At 37.0% G+C, this 26693-nt stretch overlaps 1 protein-coding gene across 2 annotated transcripts in view; it reads right to left on the bottom strand.

Moving 5' to 3' along the window:
* Positions 1-26693, bottom strand: part of CDK13 (cyclin dependent kinase 13) — a 138878-nt gene that overhangs the window by 90728 nt on the left and 21457 nt on the right. For both annotated transcript variants that reach the window (XM_031665375.1, XM_021935857.2), the window contains exons 2-5: positions 16747-17406; positions 7515-7685; positions 5690-5829; positions 3172-3342 (exon numbers count right to left, since the gene is read on the bottom strand). In XM_031665375.1, the coding sequence (XP_031521235.1) occupies positions 3172-3342; positions 5690-5829; positions 7515-7685; positions 16747-17406 (1142 nt within the window). The remainder of the gene's footprint in view (positions 1-3171; positions 3343-5689; positions 5830-7514; positions 7686-16746; positions 17407-26693) is intronic.

The raw sequence follows: 26693 nt of genomic DNA, 5'->3' as shown, positions 1-26693 counted from the left end.
TTTTAAGTAAAGCCAAGTTTTAAGAAAATATATTTATGATGTTTTCCTTTTTTTTTTTTTTTTAGACACAGGAGTCTCACTCTGTTGCTTAAGCTGGAGTGCAATGGTGCAATCTCGGCTCACTGCAACCTCCACCTCCTGGGTTCAAACAATTCTCCTGCTTCAACCTCCTGAGTAGCTGGGACTATAGGCACGCACCACCATGCCTGGCTAATTTTTGTATTTTTGGTTGAGATGGGTTTCACCATGTTGGCCAGGCTGGTCTCGAACAACTCCTGACCTCAGTCGAGTGATCCACCCACCTCGGCTTTCCCCAAGTGCTGGGATTACAGGCATGAGCCACTGCACAGGGCATTTATGATGTTTCTCTTACACAACTAATAGCTTAGTTAGTTATAACAATGCAATGTTTATATTTTTAAAAGTTAATATTTTTACTTGATTTTTGTATTGTTTCTAATTTTCATATTTACATTGTTAAGTCTAAACTTTTACTTTTTAATGTTTATACATTCCAATACACTCATTTTAGACTAGCCCGTAACATTTAACCAGTGTTACTGAACTGTCTTTATGCTCTAACTAGACAATTAAAATTAGTTTAATACCACACAGTAGCAATCACAATTAGCATAATGTCATACAGCTAGCGTGGTCAGGATTAGACTTCAAATCTAGTTTCCTTTTCAGAAAATGTTGCTTCATCATAGATCCCATCAAAATTATTAGATTCATTTAAGAATTATGTTTTAAATTTCATAACTTCTCACATACACTAATGCATTTAACTAATTCCAGGTACCTACATGTAACTTCTCACATAGTAAAACACATTCCTATTTATCATGACTCATAGAATTACAAACAGGATTATGGTAGGAAGAAAGATGATGAAGAGTGCAAATAACATGAAAATCTATGATTTCTGAAGTGCAGCGCTAGGCACTGAGGAGAAATAAAACTAAAAACAAAGCAAAAAAAGGCTCAGGGAATTTATAACCTGATAAAGAAAATAAATTATGACCATAATTGTAATACCCGGAAGACTATTACTACATTCACAGACAGTACTGTTTAAGTATTAAAGTATAAATAGGATTATTTAAAAAAAATAGATCTCATATATTCATTCAGCAATTAGTCATTCAGCACATTCTATGGTCCAGCCACTGAGCTAGGTAGGAGGCACAACAGTGAAGAAAACAGGTATGGTTCCCATCTATCTGTACAGAAACAAGTAACAAACCATTATAATTATTCCCACTTATTAGGAAATATTAAATTGTCTGTGTCTATACGTAGTGGAAAGTGGGAAGACTGATAAGGTAAGGCCTCACTAATGAATAAAGCAACATTCAGGCTGAGACCTCAGGCGTGAAAAATTAGCCTTTCAAATTGTGCATGCGTGCATGTGTGAATGAGTGTGTGGGTATGCGTGTGTCTGTGAAGCCTGGTGGGCAATCAAAATGGCATAGATGGGATTGGAGAAGCAAGCAGGGAGGTGATCTCACAGATCAAAAAAGCAGGACGGCCCAGGTATGCTGGAGGAAAAGCAAATATACTAATTTAGCTAGAGCATGAGGTTAATGCAAAACAAACAGCATTTGCCCAATACTTTCATGTTTAAAAGTCTTAATTCTTACCATGATAGATAATGTTTCCCTTTTATAGATGAAGCGATAACAGACTCAAAAGGGCTAAAAGCCTTACTAATAAGCCCACACCACTAATGCACTCAGTCTCAAGACCCAGATATTCTAATTCAAGTCACACCAGTACCCCTTCTACCACACAATAAGTAGTAATGAAAAATAAAGTTGAAAAGACAAACCTGGGTAAAAGTCAGGCTGAGAAATGCAAGCTTTACTAGGGACAAAAAGTAACAGAAGTGACATCAATTAAAAAGATGATTCTGAACTCCATATTGTACTTTCAAACAGTTCCTTTATGCAAAATAACTACCATGTAGTTTATCAATCATTTTGAATTGTGTCTCCCAGAAGAGTGAGAGAGAGAGACAGAGAGAGAGAGAGAGAGAGAGTGAGAGAGAGAGAGAGAGAGAGAGAGAGAGAGAGAGAGACTGTGTGTGTGTAGCTGGGGAAGACAGAAGGCTAAGTACCATGTTCAATCAGAACATTCCTACTTTAATCTTTTTCTTTTCGTTTTGAGAGACAAGGTCTTAATCTGTCACCCAGATTGGAGTGCAGGGTGCAATCACAGTTCACTGAAGCCTCCATCTCCTGCACTCGAGATCCTCCTGCCTCAGCCTTCTGAGTAAATGGAACCACAGGCATGCACCACCATGCAGGGCTAATTTTCTGATTTTTTTTTGTAGAGATGGGCTCTCGTTATGTTGCCCAGGCTGGTCTTGAACTCCTGGGCTCAAGTGCGCCTCACACCCTGGACTCACAAAGTGTTTGGCTTATAGATGTGCAACACTGTGTCTGTTTTATGTTAGATTTAGTCTGAAAAAAAGTTTTGCTGTTTGCAAACCTCAGAATATAGTCAGTAAACTTTGGTTCTACAATCTCATGAAGATTTAAATATAAGATTCATATAAAGATCCTATATTTACATCTTAAATATAAGATTTAATATAAGATTGTATAAAGATTTAAATCTAAAATCTAAGATGTAAAACATACCAGCAGTAGAGCACTGCTTTCACCCATCATATGCCCTATAATAACTACTTTAATAAGCAGGCTAATTTTTTGTCAGCTTCTCTACTAAATAATAACTATACATATATACATACCCCACTATAGATTATTAAAGGCAATTTCAAGTATGATTTTTGCCTCCACACTTTCAGAAATAATACATATGCCTACCATAAAGTTTCCTTGTATGTTAAGGCATTTGTAACATAAAAATGTTTTTCAACTACTAAAAAATGAACTCTAAAAACTACACACTGATGTCAAAAAAAACACATATTACTAGTGAATACTTTATGTGTAACACTGGCAAATACCCTTTACGAAGTTTACTCAAAACCCACTAAAGTAAATCAATCAATTCTTCAACTCTACCAAACTTAAAAATATAGTTTCACATTAGAGCAATAGTATTTAATTGCTCAAATAGTCAAATCTATAAAAAAAATTTGCAAGTTAGCAATATTAATCATGAATACAAAGAATTAGTTATTTAAATATGCGCACATACCTTTGTCCTTCTTGAAATCCAAAGCATCTTCTTTATCAGTCACTATTTCCTTCATATTGATAATACTCTGATGGGTAAGCTGCCGGAGAATTTTAATTTCTCGAATTGCTGTAATTGGAAAGCCTTCCTTTTCATTATCCAGACGTACTTTTTTTAAGGCTACCATTTCTCCTATTAAGGAATTTAATAAAATCAGGTTACCAGCTGACAAAAGCAGATGACATTTTTCTTAACTTTAAATGTATTTTAATTTAATTCTGTTCTTACTTCTCAAAAATACAACCCACAAAATACGTTTGTTTCCAATATACCAAATAATACTTATAGTTCAAAAAAATTAAGTCCGTCATTGAACAAATTATGTAATATTTATATAAACCAGGGAATACTATACAACTGTTAAAAATGAGCTAAGTCCAAATATATTATGCTCCCCATTTATATATTCAGTGAATAAAGTAAGATGCTTTTACATTCACTTGGAAAAAAATAAAAAGAAAACAGAAAGATGCTAGGCCGGATGCGGTAGCTCATTCCTGTAATCCCAGCACTTTGGGAGGCCGAGGAGGACAGATCACGAGGTCAGGAGTTCGAGACCAACCTGGCCAACATAGTGAAACCCCAACTCTACTAAAAACACAAAAAATTAGCTGGGCACCTGTAACCTCAGCAACTTGGGTGGCTGAGGCAGGAGAATCACTTGAACCTGGGAGGTGGAGGCTGCAGTCAGCCGAGATCACACCACTGCACTTCAGCCTGGGCGATAGTGCAAGACTCCGCCTCAAAAAAAAAAGATGCTGAAGACTGGGTATATCACACTGTCATTTTTTTTTTTAAAGTGAACAAGGGAAAGACAAATATAGCCCATATGCTTATGTATGCATAAAATTTCTCTGAATAGAGAAAAACTCTATCAGTGAAAAAAATATGCTCAGACATATTACTTGCCCAAACCTGGCCAGTTACCTAGTAGTAAAACTGGAATTCAAACTCCAGTTACTTGCCTCAAAAATATACGTTCTTCCCCACTACACTAAATTGTCACGTAATTTAAGTATGAGTCAGCTTTGTATCAGAAATGATCCAAATAGAAAATGAAATATACACACATACACAAAGTCTACTATAAGAAAAAATTCACTATAATAAAGGTTTGTTCATTCCACTTCTTTGGAGAAAAAAATGTTCTTACAAATTTTCTAAAAGAAGGAGGTGTATTCTTTTAATCATTACAACTTATTCTATTAATTTTAATGGAATGTCTTCTATATTGTGTATGAGTCCTGGTTTTACTTAACAGTTTTAAAAGTTGTAATTTAATGTTTTTGATAACACATCATTATAAATACTAATTATTACTCTATGAAGTAATTGCCCTCAGTAGTTTCTAACAATAAAGTCATCTTCCATATACTATATGGCCTCAAATAGCTGTGCTGTTTTAATCTACTGGTTTTTTTCCTTGAGACAGAGTCTTGTTCTGTTGCCCAGACTGGAGTGCAGTGGCGCAATCTTGGCTCACTGCAACCTCCACCTCCGGGGTTCAAGCAATTCTCCTGCCTCAGCCTCCCAAGTAGCTGGGATTATAGGTGCCCGCCACCACACCCAGCTAATTTGTGTGTTTTTATTTTATTTTATTATTTTCTGAGGTGGAGTCTCGCTCTGTCATTCAGGCTGGAGTGCAGTGGCACGATCTCAGTTCACTACAACCTCCACCCCCTGGGTTCCAGCCTCAGCCTCCCTAGTAGCTGGGTTTACAGGCATGTGACACTATGCCCAGGTAATTTTTGTGTCTTTGGTAGAGACAGGGTTTCTTCATGTTGGCCAGGCTGGTCTCAAACTCCTGGCCTTAGGTCATCTCCCTGCCTCTGCCTCCGCCTCCCAAAGTGCTGGGATTATAGGCATGAGCAACCATGCCCAATCTATTGGTTTATTTCAATAAGCAATTATGAGTAAAGAAAGATAAAATACTAGCTCTATGCATTATTAAGTAAAATACATAGCTTCTGACACAGCTACTTTTTGCTTCTCCTGTGAAGCCTTTTAAAACTTTCTCTGAGTTCCTGATTATGTTATGAAAGATTAAGCTGCTAAAATTGACCTCCAAGGATAGTTACTGCAGGAAAAAAATTGAAGGCTAAATGAAAGTGTTGTGTAAGGCTTATGACAAAAAAAAATTTACTAGTAAGATTAATTCAGGTCAAGATACCTTTCCCTCTGATTAATAACAGTGTAAGAATTACTCACCATAAAAGAGGAAAGAAAAACTAAATCCTACCATACAGTATACAACAAATACTAAAGGAACACTTTTTAAAATATATACATATACAGACTCACTTACATGTACTCATAACTTACAAAATGCATATATAGAATAAAATTAAAAACAAGATGAAACAAAAGCACAATAAATTTGAATTTTTTTGGAAAATTTCCAAAGCTAAACATTAGAAAAGAAACACAAACTAAGTACATTCCATAGGCCCAAAAGATTCCCAGAACTTGGCATTCTTACCAGTGTCTTTATCCCTGGCTTTGTAAACTTGTCCGTAAGTACCTTCTCCAATAATTCCGATGATATCAAATTTATCCACGCAGCGTTTTCCCCAGTCAATATCTTTTTCTTTGATTTCACCATAGCGAGGCCCACATATTCTATCAAATATAGTTCTAAAGTTTTTATATACAATCAAGCAAATTGAATAAACTGTCTAATAACTCAATATGTACTTGCCACCCAATTGTATATTCTTTATTCTTCCCTACTCTCGCAGTATTTACCATCATCTATCCAAAACAAGTAACACTGATTTGGTATTGTAAGTTATCATAAAAATTGAGGTATCATTTCTATATGCTGACTCTTCTTCTGTAGACAAGCATTTAAACTGAGAAAAAAAGTAGTAGAGCTTGTATGAAGGGTTTTCAAAAATAAAATGTAATTTTTCAATGAGTAGATGAAACCAACACTAGTAAGAGTCAAAATTCTCTAATCAATCTCCAGGGAGTTTTATTTTTCATCCATTAACAATATACATAATCTACTTTTAAAAAACAAGAGTTTGATAAAGAATGTTAACAAAAATCTAACTATAAAACTTATTGACAAATTTAGACTTATGGCTGGATGAAATCATCTGAAAAACATCAAAAAAAAAGATTTTGCAGTCTAAGAGAGTACAAAAGGTATTAATACAACCAACTCTCATGAATCCACATTTAAGCAGATACAGATGGATAGGTAGGACAAAAATCTTACATTCTTCAAAAAGATACATAATTTTGTAGTATTTTAATATTATAGTAAATCACAGAAATTCAAGTAAAAGAATAAAATTACAGTGCTCAAGAAGAGAGTATTTTTTGGCTTTTTTTTTTTTTTTTTGGAAACAGGGTCTTGCTTTGTCGCCCAGGCTGGAGTACAGTAGCACACGATCATAGCTCATTATAGCCCTGACCTCTTTGGCTCTGGTGATACTCCTGCCTTAGCCTCCTGAGCAGCTGGGACCACAGGCATGCACCACCACACCGGGCTTTTTTCTTTCTTTCTTTTTTTTTTTGTAGAGATGGGGTTTCCCTATGTTGCTCAAGCTGGTATCAAACTCCTGGACTCAAGTGATTCTCCCATCTCGGCCTCCCAAAGTGCTGGGATTACAGGCATGAGCCACTGTGCCCGGCCAGTTTAGAAAATGACCTCAAACACACACACTACGTACTACCTCAACTGCAATTCTAAAATCAGATCTAACTTAAAGTCCTCACTGTCCCTTGGTTAGGAAGTTAAAAAAAAAAAAAAAAAAAAAAGCACCAGTGTTGCCCGCCTTTAACTGATTAACAGGTTTTAAGGGAAAGAGGTCTCTCTAGGCACTTACTTGAAGCTAATTTAGGATACAAATTTCAAACCACCTTCTACTCCATCTCTTGCAAAACAAAGAATGTATTTGTTTACAGGAGAAAATGGAGCTAAAAGCAAAGGTAATAGCAGCTTGCCCATTACTAATTTTATTTGGGCTCACTAAATGCTGACTTCTACTCTGCCCAATTTCAGTGTTTCTGTGTTCAATCTCTTAATAACAGAAAATATCTTAAACAAATACAATACCCCAGGAAATTAATACATTACAAATTATGAAGGAAAATTAAATTTGGTTTTATTCGTCACTGTGAATAGGAATGCAAGCAATTATGAATTTTTTCAAAACTGTAATAGAATTCATATATTTAAGTTGAAAGAATAAGTACATTTTTTATTTTAAACCTTAATTTAGTGTTTTATGAACTTCTGATGACCCAGAATCACTGCTGGTCAATTTAAGAGCAGGTAGAAAGCAAGCACATACTTAGGCCTCCTTTTACTATGTAATTGTGTTGCTGTTTTCTTTTCCTCTGGACTCTTTGAGAGATCATCTCCTCCTGGTAGCTCAGGGGGCAGCGGTAAATCAGCAAGAAGACATCGGAGTTTCTTTTCTACTTCTTTTTTAACTGCTTTTACTGAAATATTTCCTCGTAAGCTAAAAGTGAAAGAAGTCAGACAAATAAAAATTTTGTTAAGTAATAAAAATGTGCTTATGTCTTACATTTAAGTAGCAATAGTCATGAATATTCAACAATATTTCACATTATAAGACTATTGTCTGAGTTTCTTTCTAGCTAAAGTAATACACTATACTCAACTGTAAAATGCAAAATTTGGGGTAAAAATGATACAGAATTAGGTAAAAACTGAGGAAATCTGTATAAGGTAGGAACTTTCATGATAACTTTGTATCAATATTGATTCATTGTTAACTAATGTACCACAATGATGTAAGATATTAACAGTAAGGGAACTGGGTACAGGGTATTCAGGGTCCCTGTAGTATCTTCATAATTTTTCTATAAATATAAGACTGTTATAAAAATAAAGTTCATTTTTTAAAACGATACAGAATTAACCATAAAACTGTACATTAAAATTGAAAATCAACTAAACATGCTTTGCATAAAAACTCAGTTTTGCAAACCATTTTTTTTTTTTTTTTTTTTTGAGATGGAGTCTCACTGTCGCCCAGGCTGGAGTGCAGTGGCAGGATCTTGGCTCACTGCAACCTCCACCTCCTGGGTTCAAGCGATTTTCTTGTCTCAGCCTCCCAAATAGCTGGGATTACAGGTGCCTGCCACCACACCCGGCTAATTTTTGTATTTTTAGTAGAGACGGGGTTTCACCATGTTGGCCAGGCTGGTCTTGAACTCCCGACCTCAAGTGATCTGCCCGCCTTGGCCTCACAACACCCAGCTGCAAAGCACTTACTTTGATTCTGGTAGAGACACAAAAGATATTGTACTGTAATAAATAAATGAAAGCACATGATAGTATTTATCTTGCCCATTTAAATATCCACAGATAATTCGGCTTTGACCCTTTTCAGGGTTAATTAATTTTTCTAAATTGCACAATGATTCTTCTAATTTTTTAAAGATTCCAGCCTACTAGAATTACAGTTGAAATTTAAACTCCATTAGCTTTGTACCTTTTATGAATGCATAAAGAGCTCTGAGTTTTAAAGTATACCTTAACTTGGCGATTTATTTTAAATTTCCCTGATATGACAAAGTATGTCATCTAATATAATGTGACATGTTGAAAGAGAATCTCATAATGATAATAAAATTTGGACTTCACATACTGTCATAGCAGTTGAGTCCCATAGTGAAAAAATTTATTCCAACTACACTGCTGTGATCAGAAATTACTGAAGATATTATTATCAATGTAAATAATTGTAATTATCCTCCTATTCATGTTGAACAATAATACTGTAAAACAAATGAATCCTTTAATACCACTTGATAAAAACAACTTAATAATACCATCTGATAAAAACGACTTAATAATCATAGTAAATGTATGTCCTGTGTTACTCACTGAAAGGTTCTTTAACAGAGAAAAAACATGCTTTAAAAGAAACTGGTTTGTAGTTTTGTTTTGTTTAAGACGGAGTCTTGCTCTGTTGCCCAGGCTGGAGTGCAGTGGCACAATCTCAGCTCACTGCAACCTCCGCCTCCCGAGTTCAAGCAATTCTCCTGCCTCAGCCTTCTAAGTAGCTGGGACTACAGGCACGCATCACCATGCCCGGCTAATTTTTTTGTATTTCTAGTAGAGATAGGGTTTCACCATGTTGGCCAGGCTGGTCTTGTACTCCCGACCTCAGGTGATCCAAAAGAACTGCCTTGGCCTCCCAGAGAGCTGGGATTATAGGCGTGAGCCATCATGCCAGGCCTGTAGTTTTAATTTTAAAAAAATGTATCACACAGCCCGCTTCTCAATTTTCCTCTCCCTCCATTCAGCAAATATTGATTATGAGCTTCCATGTGCTAGGTATTTTGTAAGGCACTGGAAATTTAACAACAAACACATTAAGCTACAGTTTCTTTCAAAAAAGAGCTTACAGTCTGGAAGACAGGTAGGAAGTAGGATAAAGTGTTATACAAACAGATTCCTAGAGTAATGTAGTAGCTAAAGGGTAGCTAAATCAAGTCTGAAATACAGTAAAGGCTTCTTTCTAGAAAAGGTATCACCTGAACGCCAACTGAAAATAGGCCTATTTAGAATAACTTACTTGAAAACTATAGTCTCTAACTTGTAATGAGGCTTTAGTCAAGAGTTATCTGAAGATTCAATCAACATTTCTGAAAGCAAAAAACTAAAGTTTTAATTTCAGTTATAATTTAAAACTTAAAAAACTATCTATATTAAATGTTATTATATTAACTATCAAATATTACTTTCCAAGAATATTACATAATTTAAAACATTTTTGAGTATTTGCAATAATCAAATAGAAAATGTGCTTTTAAAAACACTTCCATACACCACAGCAACAAAAATAAAATGCCTTAAAAAGAAATACACACATGCAACAGAAAAAAAATAAAACATCTGACTGAAGAACATAAAATTAGATCTGAACGAATGAAAAGAAACCATGTTTTAATATGGGAAACTAATATTATAAAGCTGTCTCCAAATTATGACTCTATTACATTTAATAGAGTTTCAAAAAAATCCAAGAAAGTTTTTTTTTTTTAATACAACTTGACAACCTGACTGATTATAAAATTTGTCTAAGAATAAAGGCAAAAGAACTGCCAAGAAATTTCTGAAAAAGAGAAATTAAGTAGGATTTGCCCTGTCAAGCTATTCAAAGATCTAGAACTACAAGCCAAAGGCTGGTTGAAGTCAAAGGATATATATTATTCAGTCTATCTAATGTTTTATAAAGAACTATGAATTGTGAGTAATTTTAAATCCAAAGATTTACGTAATATTCAGGTTCTAGGCTTCCTCTTTTAAAAAAGCAAAAGTTCTAAGACAAGCTTAAATTCTCGTAGAGCAACATTGATGTTGCAGCTCAACAGCAGAGCTGTTTACTCATCACAAATTTACTTCATTCCCTTCATTTTTATATTACTGTTTGCCCCTAAAATAGAAATTTGAGTTTGGGAGCCAATATACCATGTATCTAAAGACATTACAATGGTAAGATACTGACAAATAAAATATGTTAAAGAAAAGAAAGTAGAGAAACAGATATATGTAAGAATTTTTATATATGGAAATTAGTGAGATGAATTATACAATAAACAGTTCTGGTAACAACACTGGGTTGGGGGAGTAAAGAATCAGAACACTTCTTTACACTATAACCGAAAGCAAACTTCTATGAGATCTGACTTAACCTTTTTAAATTTTATAAACCTAGAAGTCTTAAAGAGAATAGATTTGACTAGATAAAAATGGAAAACATTCATATAACCAAAAGCAAAACAAATGTCAAAGATAAGCAATAGATTCTGAGAGGCAAAGGTCAACATCTCTAACATAACAACTAAAAACCAATTTGAAAAAGGGAAACAACTTTAAGGAAAAGCCAGCACAGAATACAAGCAAGCAATTCACCAGAAAAATAATAAATAACCAATAAACGTTCTAGAAAATACCATACCTCATTATCAGAAAAATGCAAAATTAAATAATTACGTATTTTAAAGAGTGTCAAAACTGACACTATCCAAAACTGTTACGGCAATTTCATACATCTGGGTGCATAAATTGGTATACAGCCTTATTAAGACATAATTTGGCAGTTTCTATCAAATTTTTAATGTGTGTACTTTGACATGTTAACTATCCTATAAAAATTACCTAAATATACATAAAATATTAATATATAAGGAGAGTTTAATAGCAAATAATTATAAACCTAAGTATCCATTAATCAACAGAAGAACACGATACATCCATTCCTGTAATAAGAATATCGGGCCCATCTATACCAACATGGAAAGATCTCCAACACATTAAATGAAAAAGCAAGTCAAGGAACATTATCCATGGTATGATCCTAATTTTAAAAATAATAATAAAACAATCACATTCTCTGAAAACACACAGATTACCATCTATCTCATGATTTTGTGGGAAAACAGACTGCAATTTTGGGAATGAAGCAAAATTCAAAGTGAGCCTAACATATACCTTTGGCAAGGAAACACGAAAAAACAAATGAGGTCATGTCAAAAGAATAAAAGAGTCAGCTTATAGCAGCTTCCACTGGCCAAATTTCAGACAATGTAAGGGTCAAAAGGAATAGTGGCTATTACTATTAGTAACACAGAAAATAAATAAAAATCCACGAGAGTAGAATGATTAAATGGGATATGGGGAAACATGTACATACAAAACAAGGCCAGCTAATGTTAAAAGGAACGGCAGAATTAGAAAATAACCATTTTCAATTTGTGCAGCAGCAACGGAAAAAAAAAAATCACCATTTGCAGCCCCTACTATAGTAACTGAATTAGACAAATATCATTCATGGCTGCTAAACCATTATGTGATAGGTTGTTGGGAAAAAGGATATTCAATCACTGCCAAAACTATTACCCTACAGCTCACTTCTAATTGCAAAGAGGAAAATGTACCCTCATACATGAAGAGACCTTCAAGTTGGTCATCCACTTAACCAAGTGATCATATCACTACTAGCAGAGTAAGACAATCTGGTATTTTGGTCCTCCTGTAACAACAGCATAAAATACATAAAATCACCTCTTAAATATTCTGGCTAAAAAACTGTGTATTCTTTATCTAAACAAAGCACAAGTAATTTCCAGATTATGGGAAATAAAGGGATTAGAGAAGAACAAGTTAAATGATACCAAGAAGAAATAATCAGATAAATCCAAAGGTGAGACATTCTGTAAGATTACTGGCCCAGACTCTTCAAAAAGTCATGGGGCTGGAGACAGGGGGTGGGTGGGGGAGAGTACTGATTACTGATTATATATAGTGCATGATATTATTGTTTATTTATATTAGATTAACTACTGTTGATTTCCTTGTTATCACAATAATGATACTGTGATCAAGCAGGAGACTGACCTTATTCTTGGGAGATGACTTAAATATTTACGGTATAGTAAAAAGAAATATATACACAGCCGGGAGCGGTGGCTTACACCTGTAATCCCAACACTTTGGGAGGCCAAGGCAGGCAGATCACAAGGTCAGGGGTTCGAGACCAGCCTGGCCAACATGGTGAAACCCCATCTCAACTAAAAATACAAAATTTAGCCAGGCATGGTGGTGTGCGCCTGTAATCCCAGCTACTCCGAAAGCTGAGGCAGGAGAATTGCTTGAACCCAGGAGGCAGAGGTTGCAGTGAGCCTAAATGGCACCACTGCATTCCAGCCTGGGCAACAGGGCAAGACTTCATCTCGGGGAGAACTATACACACACACACACACATACCCTCATTAGTTCTCTTAAACAACTAGAGATGGAGCGTGTGTGTGTGTGTGTGTGTGTGTGTGTGTAATTTTTTCCTTTTTTTGAGACAGGGTCTCACTTTGTTACCCAGGCAGGAGTGCAGTGGCGCAATCACAGCTCACTGCATCCTCAACCTCTCGGGCTCAGGTGATCCTCCCACCTCAGCCTCCCAAGTAGCTAGGACTACAGGCATGCACCACCACAGCCAGCTAATTTTTGTATTTTTTGTAGAGATAGGGTTTCGCCATGTTGCCGAGGATTGTCGCAAACTCCTGGGTTCAGCCATCTGCCCACCTTGGCTTTCCAAAGTGCTCATTACAGTTTGGGATTACAACTGTGAGCCACCACACCCGCTGAGACGGAGCATATAAAACAAAATGTAACTTCCATCCAGTAAACACAGATGCTAACTGTATTATTCTTTCAATTTTTCTAAGTGCTTGAATACTTTCAAAATAAAAGAAGTATGAGGGAAGAGGAGAATTTACTTAGACATAATAAAACAGCAAAAACAAGTGGAGTAGAGGTTTGCAAAATCAAGAGGCCACTCAAAACACACACACACACACTTTTGCTAATGTATTTGTGGATACAACAGTGAGAGTCAACCAGGAATACAGATACAGGCATGCTCAAAGAAAGCAAAGATCGGCCGGGCGTGGTGGCTCAAGCCTGTAATCCCAGCACTTTGGGAGGCTGAGACGGGCGGATCACTAGGTCAGGAGATCGAGACCATCCTGGCTAACATGGTGAAACCCCGTCTCTACTAAAAAATACAAAAAACTAGCCAGGCGAGGTGGCAGGCGCCTGTAGTCCCAGCTACTCGGGAGGCTGAGGCAGGAGAATGGTGTAAACCCGGGAGGCGGAGCTTGCAGTGAGCTGAGATCCGGCCACTGCACTCCAGCCTGGGTGACAGAGCCAGACTCAGTCTCAAAAAAAAAAAAGAAAGCAAAGATCGAAAGCTTTCCTTAAGATACAGCAATGAGATTATGCAGACCATTACTCACTCTTCTTTAAAATGATCTTTAAATTTACAGTGAGTAACAAGTAAATAAAGATACCTCCCATATTTGGCTTTCCTAAAGTATGTTGTAACAGAAAAGATTGTTTCTTTACCTCAAGAGAAATAGTTTATAAACCACTTTCAACTAATAGCTGTTCAGCAAAAACCAAAAAGTATACAATGGTTACTAAAAAGAAACTTGTAAACATAAAATTACCATGAGCTTACTTTTGGATACATGAAAAATATGTCCTGGGGGTGCTCCCCCTTCATTATAAAAGAGGATGGAAAACCAACCAATAGTTCCTCTTTTACAAAAACCAATTATTTTCAAAGGAAGCACTAGGTCTATTCGTTACACAACAGATCTACATGTTACATATATAATGGTTCATATATTATACAATGTAAATCATACTTTGTAATTTTTACTTTTTTTCAATAATCTAAAGCAGTTTTAAATATCTGTAATATTTCCAGCAGTGCTGATTTATACTAGGACTAATTATAATAACTGAGATGCATAACACTTTACAGCTTGCAAAATTCAGTCCATCAACTCGTTTAATGTTTACAACTAATCTGTGAGGTTAAACTGTAAATATTTTCACCCATGAATAGAACTAAATGGACTGAGGCACAGAAAGATTAAGTCATGAGCGTAGTAAGAAGTACAACTGGCACTAAAAACTAAGCTTTCTACTACAGCCTACTAACAAATGTTATTGTACTTCTAACAGTATTATAAATAATAAATATAAAATAAGTCTCCTGTGCCATCCATTCCCTTCAGCGTCCATTTATTTCCAAAAGTAATCACTTCTAACCATTTCTTTTTACAATACATTTTTATTTAATCACCTAAAAACTTTTATAAAAAGTAAAACAATATCAAGTCTCTTCCTCATATGCAGTTAGTACATACATTTCGGTAGTTAAATTACAGATATCAAAATAAGGAAAGTTCCATTGGTGATGAATTAATCTTTGGCCACACAGACATGTACTGGTAGTGCTCATGAATCTTAAGAAACTTCTGTATCCATTAAACATACAAACACATTCAAAGAAAGAAGAGACAACAAAAAGGGGAAAAAGCAGAGGAGACAGAAAAGGTGGATCAAAAAAAAAAAGTAATGAACAATAATTAAATGTGCCATCAACTAATTAAAGACAGATGCATAACGAATATCCTTATTAAGCACTCATATGTGTACATACAGAGTTCCTGAAAATATCCTAGTAAAAATTTACTCCTAAAGCATATACGAAGAATATAAAGTAGAGAACCACCAGTTTCAATAAAACATGGATTCTCAGTAACAGGTTACTCTCTAATGAAGTAACTCAATTCAATGAATTAACAGTCAAACCTGCAAATACAACAATTATAGTAGTATAATTAAATAACACCCAATTAAATTGGATGGGGTCTCCCAACAACATTTTGATTATTTTTCAAAAGGCACCTCAAAGGGCATGAAACTCAAGAATTATTATTTCACTTTTGTTTGTGTTAAATTATAAAATTTTCATAATGCCAAAGTAAGCACTTGTCCACATGGCATTTTTATCCACAAAATCTATTTTAAAAAGTCAGCTAGGAAAACTACTCATATAGTTGCTTTTTAATGGGGAGTGGGTGGGGGTGGAAGCTCTAATTTCTTCATAAAAAATAAAAACAGCTAGCTGGTATAACAGGCAGATAACAGGCAGATAAACCACACAAGTCTAATTCTTCTACACTAGGACACAAAAAATAAACATTCTTAGTTGTATTTTAACTTCCTCTTAAGAATATGTTTCTCAATAAAAAAATAAGTCATACCCTCAACGTTCATAATAGAAATTTTTTAAACGTGTTAAAGGAAAGCATAATGACATTATCAATTTTCTTTCTTTCTTTTTTTGGTTTTTTTTTTTGAGACACAGTCTTACTGTGTCATCCAGGCTGGCTGGAGTGCAGTGGTGTGACTTCGGCTCACTGTAACCTCCACCTCCCAGCTTCAAGTGACTCTCCTGCCTCAGCCTCCCTAGTAGCTGGGATTACAGGCACCCGCCACTGCAGCCGGCTAAGTATTTTGTATTTTTAGTAGACACAGGGTTTCACCATGTTGGCCAGGCTGGTCTTGAACTCCTGACCTCAGGTGATCCACTCGCCTCGGCCTCCCAAAGTGCTGGGATTACAGGCTTGAGCCACCACGCCTGGCCACATTATGAGTTTCCTATAATATAATGTGATTAATCCCAACTGCAAGACAGGCTTTAAAAAAATTTTTTTTAATTAAAAGAGTTAAGAAAAAACTAAACTAAAAAATGATAATAAAATCACTGACAGTGATAAATCTACGAGGCCACTGAAGAAACTTAGAAATAAATGAGACAAATGCTTATGAGATGTATATTAAACATGGCCAACTTATTCATAAAATGTCCTGTTTCTGATTGCCATCATCAAGGAAAACTAAACCAAAGAGAATACTGGTATTTCTAATACCCAAAATCATATTGAAATATTCATTGTATCCCAAGGCAATGGCAATTTTTCCCTGAATGTCTTAGTATAAACTTTAATTTTGCCATCTTGTATGCAATGTGCTTAATTTTAAGATGCATACAATAAAGAAAATTCATTCACTTACTTGTAGTCTTTTCCACTAAAGTTGTTTTGAGGGGGTTAGGGGAGGTCAAACCATTTCTCACTTCAGACTTACATTTTTTCTTTGAGCAGTTATTGACAAATACTTTTTTCACTTACCTATCAGCTTCTTTATCTTCAGGCAGCATGGGAGGCAAAGGTAACGGTGGTAATGTAGAGGTCACTAAAGCTACATGTTGCTCCTTCTCCTTGGCTCCTATGCTTGGTGTAAGTGGTTTGGTTTTCTCTTTAAGAGATACTGGTTCCTCCTTTGTAGCAGCAGATTTACTCTCCTTTCCAACTATGACTGCTTTCTTGGCGGCTTTATCTACAATCAAATTATTTTCCACCTTCGTTACCTGAAGAGGTGGCTTTGTTTTTGCTTTGTCATTTTTTAAAGTTCCACCACTTGAGGGAGAAGGTGCATGTTCAATTTTAATTTTCTTCACATCCTTCACATGGTTTGTTTGTGATGCACTGGCACTAGTTTCTGTGTTCCCCTTGGTAGGTGTAGAAGTGTTTGAAGCTTTTGCAGCTTTGGCAGCAGCCTCAGCAGCCTTAGTTGCTTCTGCAGCTTTCGCTGCTTCTGCGGCTCTTGCTGCCTCTGCCGCTCGTGCTTTTTTATTCTTGTTCAATTCAGCTGCCAGGCTACTCTTCAGAGTTAGTGTGCTAGGAGAAATACTAGAATGACGACTTCTGGATCTAGACAATCTGTGCCTGCTACGAGATCTTGAATGCCTAGATGAATACGGGCTTCTGCTTCGGGATTTGCCAGACCGTCTGGTGAGAAATAATTAAGATTTAGTCAGTAATTCAGAAAGGTTCAGTTTGGAATTTACAAAGACAGTGCTAACTCGAGTTTATGAAATAAAATAGAAATTTACTTAATTTCAAAGTTACATTTTCGAAGGAGTTTTGAAAAATAAAAAGTTCTTTAAAGTAGAATATTATTTGGTGGTCATAGTTCTCTTCAAAATGGATTGCCCCTATCTTGCTTTGGTCTACAAATGTAAAAATGAGGAGGAAAAATGTGACAAGGCATCACTGCTGTCTCAGAAAAAAGAAGTAGGCAATAAGGCTACATCAATGGTAGTAGTAGCAGCAGGGTAAAATCTGACAAATCTTTTACCAGGAGACAGTTGCCACATCTCAAAAGTACCTTACTCAACCATAAGTTCAGAAATAAACAGTGCTCTGTCTATGGCAAGAGTGAAAAAGACAAGACTTACTACTGGGCAATAAATAGAGTCTCTTGGAGTTCGTTTCAGAAAGATAGTTTTAAGAAAATGTACAGCCAGGCGTGATGGCTCACGCCTGTAATCCCAGCACTTTGGGAGGCCAAGGTGGGCGGATCACGAGGTCAGGAGTTCGAGACAAGTCTGGCCAACATAGTGAATGAAACCCCGTCTCTACTAGTACTGCAAAAAGTAGGCCAGGTGCAGTGGCTCAAGCCTGTAATCCCAGCACTTTGGGAGGCCAAGATGGGTGGATCACGAGGTCAGGAGATCGAGACCATCCTGGCTAACATGGTGAAACCCCATCTCTACTAAAAAATACAAAAAACTAGCCGGGCGAGGTGGCGGCGCCTGTAGTCCCAGCTACTCAGGAGGCTGAGGCAGGAGAATGGCGTAAACCCGGGAGGTAGAGCTTGCAGTAAGCTGAGATCCGGCCACTGCACTCCAGCCTGGGCGACAGAGCAAGACTCCGCCTCAAAAAAAAAAAAACTGCAAAAAGTAGCCGGGCATGGTGGCATGCGCCTGTAGTCTAAGGCAGGAGAATTGCTTGAACCTGGGAGGTGAAGGGCACAGAGCAAGACTCTGTCTCAAAAAAAAAAAAAAAAAATTACATTCACACACATTAACTAAAATAGACATAAGCATAATCACTTTACTCACATAAACACACATATACAAGATAATATCTTATGAGCTACATAATTTCACACAGAAAATGCTACAAACTAAAAACCATCCAATCATTCTTAATCTGAGGCTCTGATACTTTCAAAATGAACGAGAGTAAAAGGTAATATACATATCATTTAAGTCTTCAAAGTACTTGACAACGATTATTTTACCATAATATTAAACATTTACTAGTTAAGTATTATTGCTCCAATTTCTCAGAAGGGAAAAGAACAGAGAGGCAAAGTAAAAATAACTCCCACAAAGAACTATGCCACAAATAGTAGTATAGCCTGAACTAGGACTTAGGTTTTCAGGCTCCTTGCTGTATAAAACAATGAGAAACTAAATCTTGGAAACAACTTGATAATGAGGCCATTCACTTCTCAAAAATTACTGGAAAACATATATTTAAAAATATAGTGGCAACCAAAGTTCCCACAAAACAAATTTAACACAGTACCAAGTGAAAGGAAGCTGAGCTTTTCAAATCCGTGCATTACTAAGACTTTTAAAATATACTCAACAAGACAAAGACACTATGATAATACTTTCACGTTATCTCATTTAATGCCCACATCAACCCAGTAAAGTATGCATAGATAACATATAAGAAATTGGGTAAAATATTATATTACCTGAAGTCAACAACTGAACTCATTAGTAGTTGTGTTGCTTATTATCTTACTACAACTACTCTATCTCCCAATACTTTTCTGCTCTACTCTGTAACCAATGATGCTGACCCCAACAGATATGCCTTCTGGGTTCCAGGGCTGTCTTGCCACTGACAGAAGATAAGGCGGCGGAGAAAGGCTGCATTATTTCTTCCTACCTCCCTCCCTCCTCATGGCCGCATTTTCTGGCAGAAGCTGCATCCCTCCACCACCATGGTTGCTGTGAGGCACCCTCTTCACAGCTCTCATGAGGCTCCAATAGCACAATATTTTTCCTGCCCCTTTGGGCTTCCCTGTTTCTAGTAAAAACATGCCTTATGGGTTCCCTTAACCCAGGGCACCTCTGCAGTCCCTGCATTAAAGTCTCTTATAACATCTGAGTTGGATTCTATTTTTGCCTAGAACTCAGGTCTTAAACTCAGCATTTTTTTTTTAACTCTAAAGTAGGCAGGTTAACACATTAACACACTGCCAAGGAGCTAGCTGGCAAGAATGTGGAGAAAAGGGAACCCTTGTATACTGCTGATGGGAATGTAAATTAGTAAAAACACTATGAAGAACAGTTTGGAAGTTCCTCAAAAAGCTAAAAATAGAACTAGCTATCTTACAATCCAGCAATCCCACTCCTAGGTACATACCCCAAAGAAAGGAAATCAATAATATTAAAGAGATACCTGTGCGCCCATGTTTATTGCAGCACTATTCATAATAGCCAAGATTTGGAAGTAACCTAAGCGTCCATCAACAGATGAAAGGATAAACAAACTGTGGTACATATAAACAATGTAGTACTATTCAGCCATAAAAAGAAAATGAGATCCCATCACTTGCAACAGCATGGATGGAACTAGAGGTCATCATGTTACATGAAATAAGTGAGGCACAGAAAGGCAAACTTTGCACGTTCTCACTTATTTGTGGGAGTTAAAAATTAAAACAATTCAACTCATGGAGACAGAGAGTAGAAGGACGGTTACCAGTGGCTGGAAGGGGAGTGACATAGTGGAGGGTCGGGAGAGGGTTAATGGGCACAAAAAATACAAAGAATGAAGGTGACCTACTACTTGTTAGCACAACAGGCTGACTATACTCAATTTTTTTTTTAGTCAGAGTCTCGCTCCAGCCCTGGCTGGAGTGCAGTGCTTCTGCGGCTCTTGCTGCCTCTGCCGCTCGTGCTTTTTTATTCTTGTTCAATTCAGCTGCCAGGCTGATCTCGGCTCACTGCAGCCTTTGCCTCCCGCGTTCAAGCGATTCCCGTCTCAGCCTTCTGATAGCTGATATTACACGCATGCCCCCACCACGCTTGGCTAGTATTTGTATTTTCAGTAGAGATGAGGTTTCATCATGTTGGCCAGGCTGGTCTTGAACTCCTTACCTCAGGTGATCTGCCTGCCTCGGCCTTCCAAAATACTGGAATTACAGGCATGAACCACTACACCCAGCCAATAGTAAAAAATAATTTAAGTGTACATTTACAAAAAAACTGTAAGACAATAGTTGGATTGTTTGTAACACAAAGGATAAATGCTTCTAACACAAAGGATAAAAGGATGCCCCATTTACCCTGTGGCTAATATGCGTGCATGCCTGTATCAAAATATCTCATGTAACCCATAAATATATACATCTACTATGTACCCACAAAATTTTAATTTTTATTTTGCAAAATTTTGTAATTCAAAAAAAAAATAAGCAGAGATTTTTTGTTTTTGTTTTTGAAAAAGGTCTCACTGTCACCCAGGCTGGAGTGCACACACACTACCCATGGCTCACTGCAGCCTCGAGGTGCAATCCTCCACCTCAGCTTCCTGAGTAACAACAGGTATGCACCACCATGCCCAGCTAACTTTGTAGAGACAGGGTCTCACTTTGCTGCCCAAGCTGGTCTCAAACTCCTGGGCTCAAGGGATCCTTCTGCCTTGGCATCCCAAAGTGCTGGGATTACAGGCGTGAGCCACCATGCCTAGCCACTGAAAATTTCTGTTCTTAGTTGACATTAATACAGTGTGGAGGGAAGTGTTTAGAAACATTCTAATTCTAGGATAAAAACAAAATGATGATTAGGTTTAGGATAAACTCAAACACAAATTCAACTTCTACCTCCTTCTTTCAAAAACAAGTAAGTGCTGAGGGTCAACTAGGGTTCAGTATTGAGAAAGCATTTCATAAAAAAACCATACTTTAGTATCAATAAGCTTATAATTATACACAGAAATGAGAGGAAATGTTTGGCTAAATATGAAGTGATTGTAAGTTGGTTGTGAAATAATGTGGTTAACTTTAATATAGGAACCAAAGTGTCATAACATGAAATACTCAGCCACATTTTTAATTTCCTCTCCCTTCAGATTTTGTTGGAGTTCCAAACAAGTCTGATATACATCATGTTTCTACTCCCTGATCACATACTGATGAGTCGCAGAAAGCTAAACAGCAGAAGAAAGCAAAGAGACTGTCATCTCATCAAAGGTAACAGCATAGAAGGTTTAGAAAGCAAACCTTCTTTTCTTAAGTCAACTTTTCCTACACTGGCAAGATTCCGGTCATCAGTTTCATTCAGACACATAAAGTATATTTAATTGAGATTTATAATCAGTGAATCTCATCTAAGAAAAGAGATACAAAGATAATAGGTAAAATCCCAACACAATTCATTCTTCTAAACTATTAATCTCTTTTAGACAGAATCTGAATAACAGAGGTAGCAATAAAGACTCAGAAAACTTTTGTCCTATAAAAAGATATTTTGGGGCTGGGCACGGTGGCTCACGCCTGTAATCCCAGCACTTTGGGAGGCCGAGGCAGGTGGATCACGAGGTCAGGAGATCGAGACCATCCTGGCTAAAGCAGTGAAACTCTGTCTCTACTAAAAAAAGAAAAGAAAAAAAAAGAAAAAAAAAATATATATATATATATATATATTAACCAGGCGTAGTGGTAGTGGCAGGCGCCTGTGGTCCCAGCTACTCGGGAGGCTGAGGCAGGACAATGGCGTGAACCCGGGAGGCGGAGCTTGCAGTGTGCCGAGATTGGGCCACTTCACTCCAGCCTGGGTGACAGTGCGAGACTCCGTCTCAAAAAAAAAAAAAAAAAAAAGATATTTTGGAGGCAACTTTGTATAGTATTTGATCACTATACCAACTAAATTCTTCTACATACAACTTCTGCTCCTCTCCAACTCTTATTTATCTACAAAAGTTCCTTCCTTAAACTATTTATTTCATGCCTTAGTAAATTTCCATTCTCTCAGATATTGTGATTTGCTAATAAATTCCAATAATATATTTACTGTTTATAACAAACATGGTTTGGGAACCTAAAACTAAACAAATTTAAGTTTAGGTCATTTTTACTAATGATTAACATTACAGCCATAAAAAGTTATGAGAATAAGAGAGAAGTGCATCTTTAATTAAAACTATATAATGAATTATGGCATGATAATGTTTTACTAAAAGAATTGAAATGGAAGTAGGTAGCAGGTCCAACCTTCTTGTTTAATAGATAATTTTTTTTTTCTTTTTTAGACAGGGTCTCTCATTTTTTCGCACAGGCTGGAGTGTCGTGGCGCAAACAAGGCTCACTGCAGCCTCGACCTCTCAGGGTCAAGTGATCCTCCCACCTCCGCCCCCCAAGTAGCTGGGACTACAGGCGCGCACCACCACACCCGACTAATTTCTGTATGTTTTGTAGGGATAGGGGTTTCACCATATTGTCCAGGCTGATCTCCTGGACTCAAGTGATCTGTCCACCTTGGCCTAGGGTTATAGGCATGAGCCACTGCACCCAGCCAAGATTTTTCTAAAAATGTTTTCCTAATATTCCTATATTGTTATAGAAATTAATGAATACATATTACCTGTTTCTTGCTTTTGATGTTTTTAAGAGGCTACAGGACCTCTTTAAGAAGAGAACTTTCTATGTTTCTAACAGGTTTTCCCAATACACACAACACAAAGCAGTACCAGAATAAAAACCCAGTATCCTGAAACCCAACTGGCTAGTGCTCGTTGTTAGACTATTTAGTGTTCCTTGGAGAGAGAGGATTGTTTAGTGTTCACTTGACTATTACCTCACAGTCTCTCCAGGAGTCTAGGTCTTCTGACAATTGTTTCTCATTAGCAAATACCACGTCCTACAAATTTTACTAAAATACTGATAATATCCAGTCCTCCACTGTTGAAAATAACACAGAGCAGCGTCACTTAATGGAACTTTCTGGATGACAGAAATGTTCTATACATAGGATGTCCAATACAGTAGCTGCGATCCACAACATCTTTGAGGCTAATGTTTCCACTCTGCTTATTTCTCATGCTAATAGCAGCTGTGTCTATTTCAAATACTTATTAACCCCCCCCAAAAAAAGGTATGAATATGACTCCCAAACTGAAAAGCATTAAAGTGATGTTCCTATGTATTTTGTCATGTAACATCATTATAACAGCCCTACTAACTATATGTAACAGCACTGTGGTAGCCTCTTAAATTCATCTCCTTGTTTCAAATTTTCTTCCACTCTATCTAATCTATATTACTAGACTCAAAATACTATTCTCACCAGTTCCTAAAATTATGACATGCAAAGCAAATACACGTTCCTCTAACATCTACTCCTTACCATTCTCTATTTTTAATTTCACTACTCTCCACTCATTTACCCAGGCTAGAAATCTAGTTTCCTGGTTCCCATACCACAACCCCTTAATTGTCTCATTTTACTGACTCTAACTCTATACTATTCCCTTATATCCATACCCTCTGTTTCTGATCATTGTTGTAACAGAAAACTCCACAAAGTTAGCAGTTTAGAACAACACAAATTTATTATCTTGCAGTTCTGCAAGTCAGAAGTCCAAAATCAGTCTCAGTGAACTAAAAATCAACATGTCACCACAGCTTTGTTTCTTCTGGAGTCTCTTGGGAAAATGTTCCCTTGCCTTTTTCAGCTTCCACAGGCTGTCTACATTCCTCAGCCCTCTACTTTCACCATGGCATTTCCTCTCTCCTATTCCTGTCATCTGACTAGACCCTACAGCCTCTCTTTTGTAAGAATCCTTGTGATGACACAGGACCCACCCAGATAACCCAGAATAACCCCTCCATATCAAGATACTTAATTTAATCATATCTACAAAGTTTCTCTTAAAATGTAAGGTGTAACAGTCACAGATTACAAAGATTAGGGCATGGCACTTGGAGGGGGTGTGGTATTGGGTGTTATTTGGCCTACCACATCCTCCTCTTCCATTCTCAAGGACACTGTTCAACTTTAGGTCTCATTACCACTTCCCTAGGCTACCATATCATCTTAAAAAAATAAGCAATTTCTCCTGGCCAGGTGCAGTGGCTCACACCTGCAATCCCAGCACTTTGGGAGGCCAAGATGGGTGGATTACCTGGAGGTCAGAAGTTCAAAACCAACCTGACTAACATGGAGAAACCCTGTCTCTGCTAAAAATACAAAATTAGCTGGATGTGGTGGCACATGCCTGTAATCCCAGCTACTTGGGAGGCTGAGGCAGGAGAATCGCTTGAACCCAGGAGGCAGAGGTTGCGGTGAACCAAGATCATGCCATTGCACTCCAGCCTGGGCAACAAGAGCAAAAACTCCATTTAAAAAAAAAAGAAAAAGAAAAAGAAAGAAAGAAAAAAAAATCTTTATTACTAGTCTCTCTCTGCTCCAATTATTTCTACAGACACCATAACCAAACTAATCCTCACTGTTCAGTGATTATTACACGTGCCAAATTCACTCATTTTCCTCCTCTTAGTAGCTATTCCAAACCTTCACAACTTTCATCAAGCTCACACAATCCCAGTCTTCTCATAACATAGCTTTATTTATTGTTTCACAAAAAAAACCACAAAGACTACCAGGCATGTCTCTTGCCTGCAAATTTAATCTGTATTTCCTGTGCCTTCATCCACCTTACATTCCACCTCAATTAAGAGAGGAGGTGTTCCTCTTTCTATCTAAGGCTAACTCCCCTATAATGAATCAATCTCATACTCTCTAGAGCCTTACTTCTTAGAGTGCAGTCCATAGACAGGCAGCATCAGCACCAATTGCAAGCTTGTCAGAGATGCTGTGTCTCAGACTCCAGCCCACAATTTAATGGGTATCTTTAACAAGATAACCATTAAAGTTTGAGATGCACTATACTAGGCTACTCTATGGCTATGGTTGGCTTATTCTATTAATTGTAAGGTTAACCTTTGCTGTTCATTTGTTAATTCCCCTGAAGGAATAAATTACTCAAATCTCTAAGATCTTTAAAAACAGACAAGAAAATAAAACAAAAAAAAAAAAAAAAAGAGAGAGAAAATGATGGCATATTGATATTATCTTTATCTCTCCTTCCAGTTATGGCCAAAACCTCATTTGTCCTTTCAATCGTCAAACCACCACAATCTGGCTTATACACACATCCTCTCTGCAACCGGTCACCTCTGAGGCAACCAATGACCTATCTTTCAAAAAAAAGAAAAAGAAAAAAACATCACTGTGATAATGTCGGCTACAACCTATTTGGAGCACTTCCTAGCTATTTCTACTACCTTTCGTTTTCACGATTTTCTTACTTCTATAGCTGTTTCTGCACCTTGAGGTTTTTCTTCCTTCCTATACTCATTCTCCCACATGTTTAATTTATGCTATGTGTGGCTTAAATGATTACCTAAACACTGTCAATTCATCCCCCCCCCCTCACCCCAGGAAATCATCCTCTCTACTTCCAACTCTCTGACACGTATCTTCAACACAATATAGCTAAAACGATTAAGCTTCCTCTTCAAATCCACCCTCCTTCTCCTTAAATATACCCTATTCTCAGGCAGTGGCCCCCTCTAAAACAGCAGAAACCTGGAAATTATTCTACATTCCACATGATCCCTTTTATCTCTTCTCAGATCTATTTGGTTTCCAAGCTCCACCAATTCTACATCTCAAGCATGTCTTCAGCTCTCCATGCTCATTATCCCCATAGCTACTATTCCACATTAGGTACTACATAATCACACACTTGGCCCAGTGCAAGTCTCCTTACCAGGTTCCCACCTCTAGTCTCCACCCTTTCCAATTAACTCTGCACTTGAATAATCTTTCAGTTACCCCAAAACCTTCAGCCTTGCTTGACTTGCATATAAAGTCCTTGTCCAGCCATCACAAAATACAGGAAGTGTCAGGCCTAGAATGTTTCTCTAATATTCCTCTCTTCACCTCCTTTATCTAGGAAACAAAAGGATACTTCGTATCTCAGCACAATGTTTACCACCTTTATAAAGCCCTCTCTTATTATGCCAGTCAGTTAGAGCTGGTACTTGTCCTATGATCCCATCACAACTTTGTTTATATCTCGGAATAAAAATAATCAGATAATCTATCTTCCCCAACTAAACTGAGATATTCTATCTTCAAGCCTTGACTTCTATCATAAACCTGGCAGTGGTAGATGCTCAATAAATATTTACACAATTAAAGACA

The sequence above is a fragment of the Papio anubis genome, chromosome 4 (genome assembly GCF_008728515.1).
Source record: "Papio anubis isolate 15944 chromosome 4, Panubis1.0, whole genome shotgun sequence".
In the NCBI taxonomy this organism is placed as follows: domain Eukaryota; kingdom Metazoa; phylum Chordata; class Mammalia; order Primates; family Cercopithecidae; genus Papio; species Papio anubis.
This window is presented reverse-complemented; position numbering and strand designations above follow the sequence as displayed.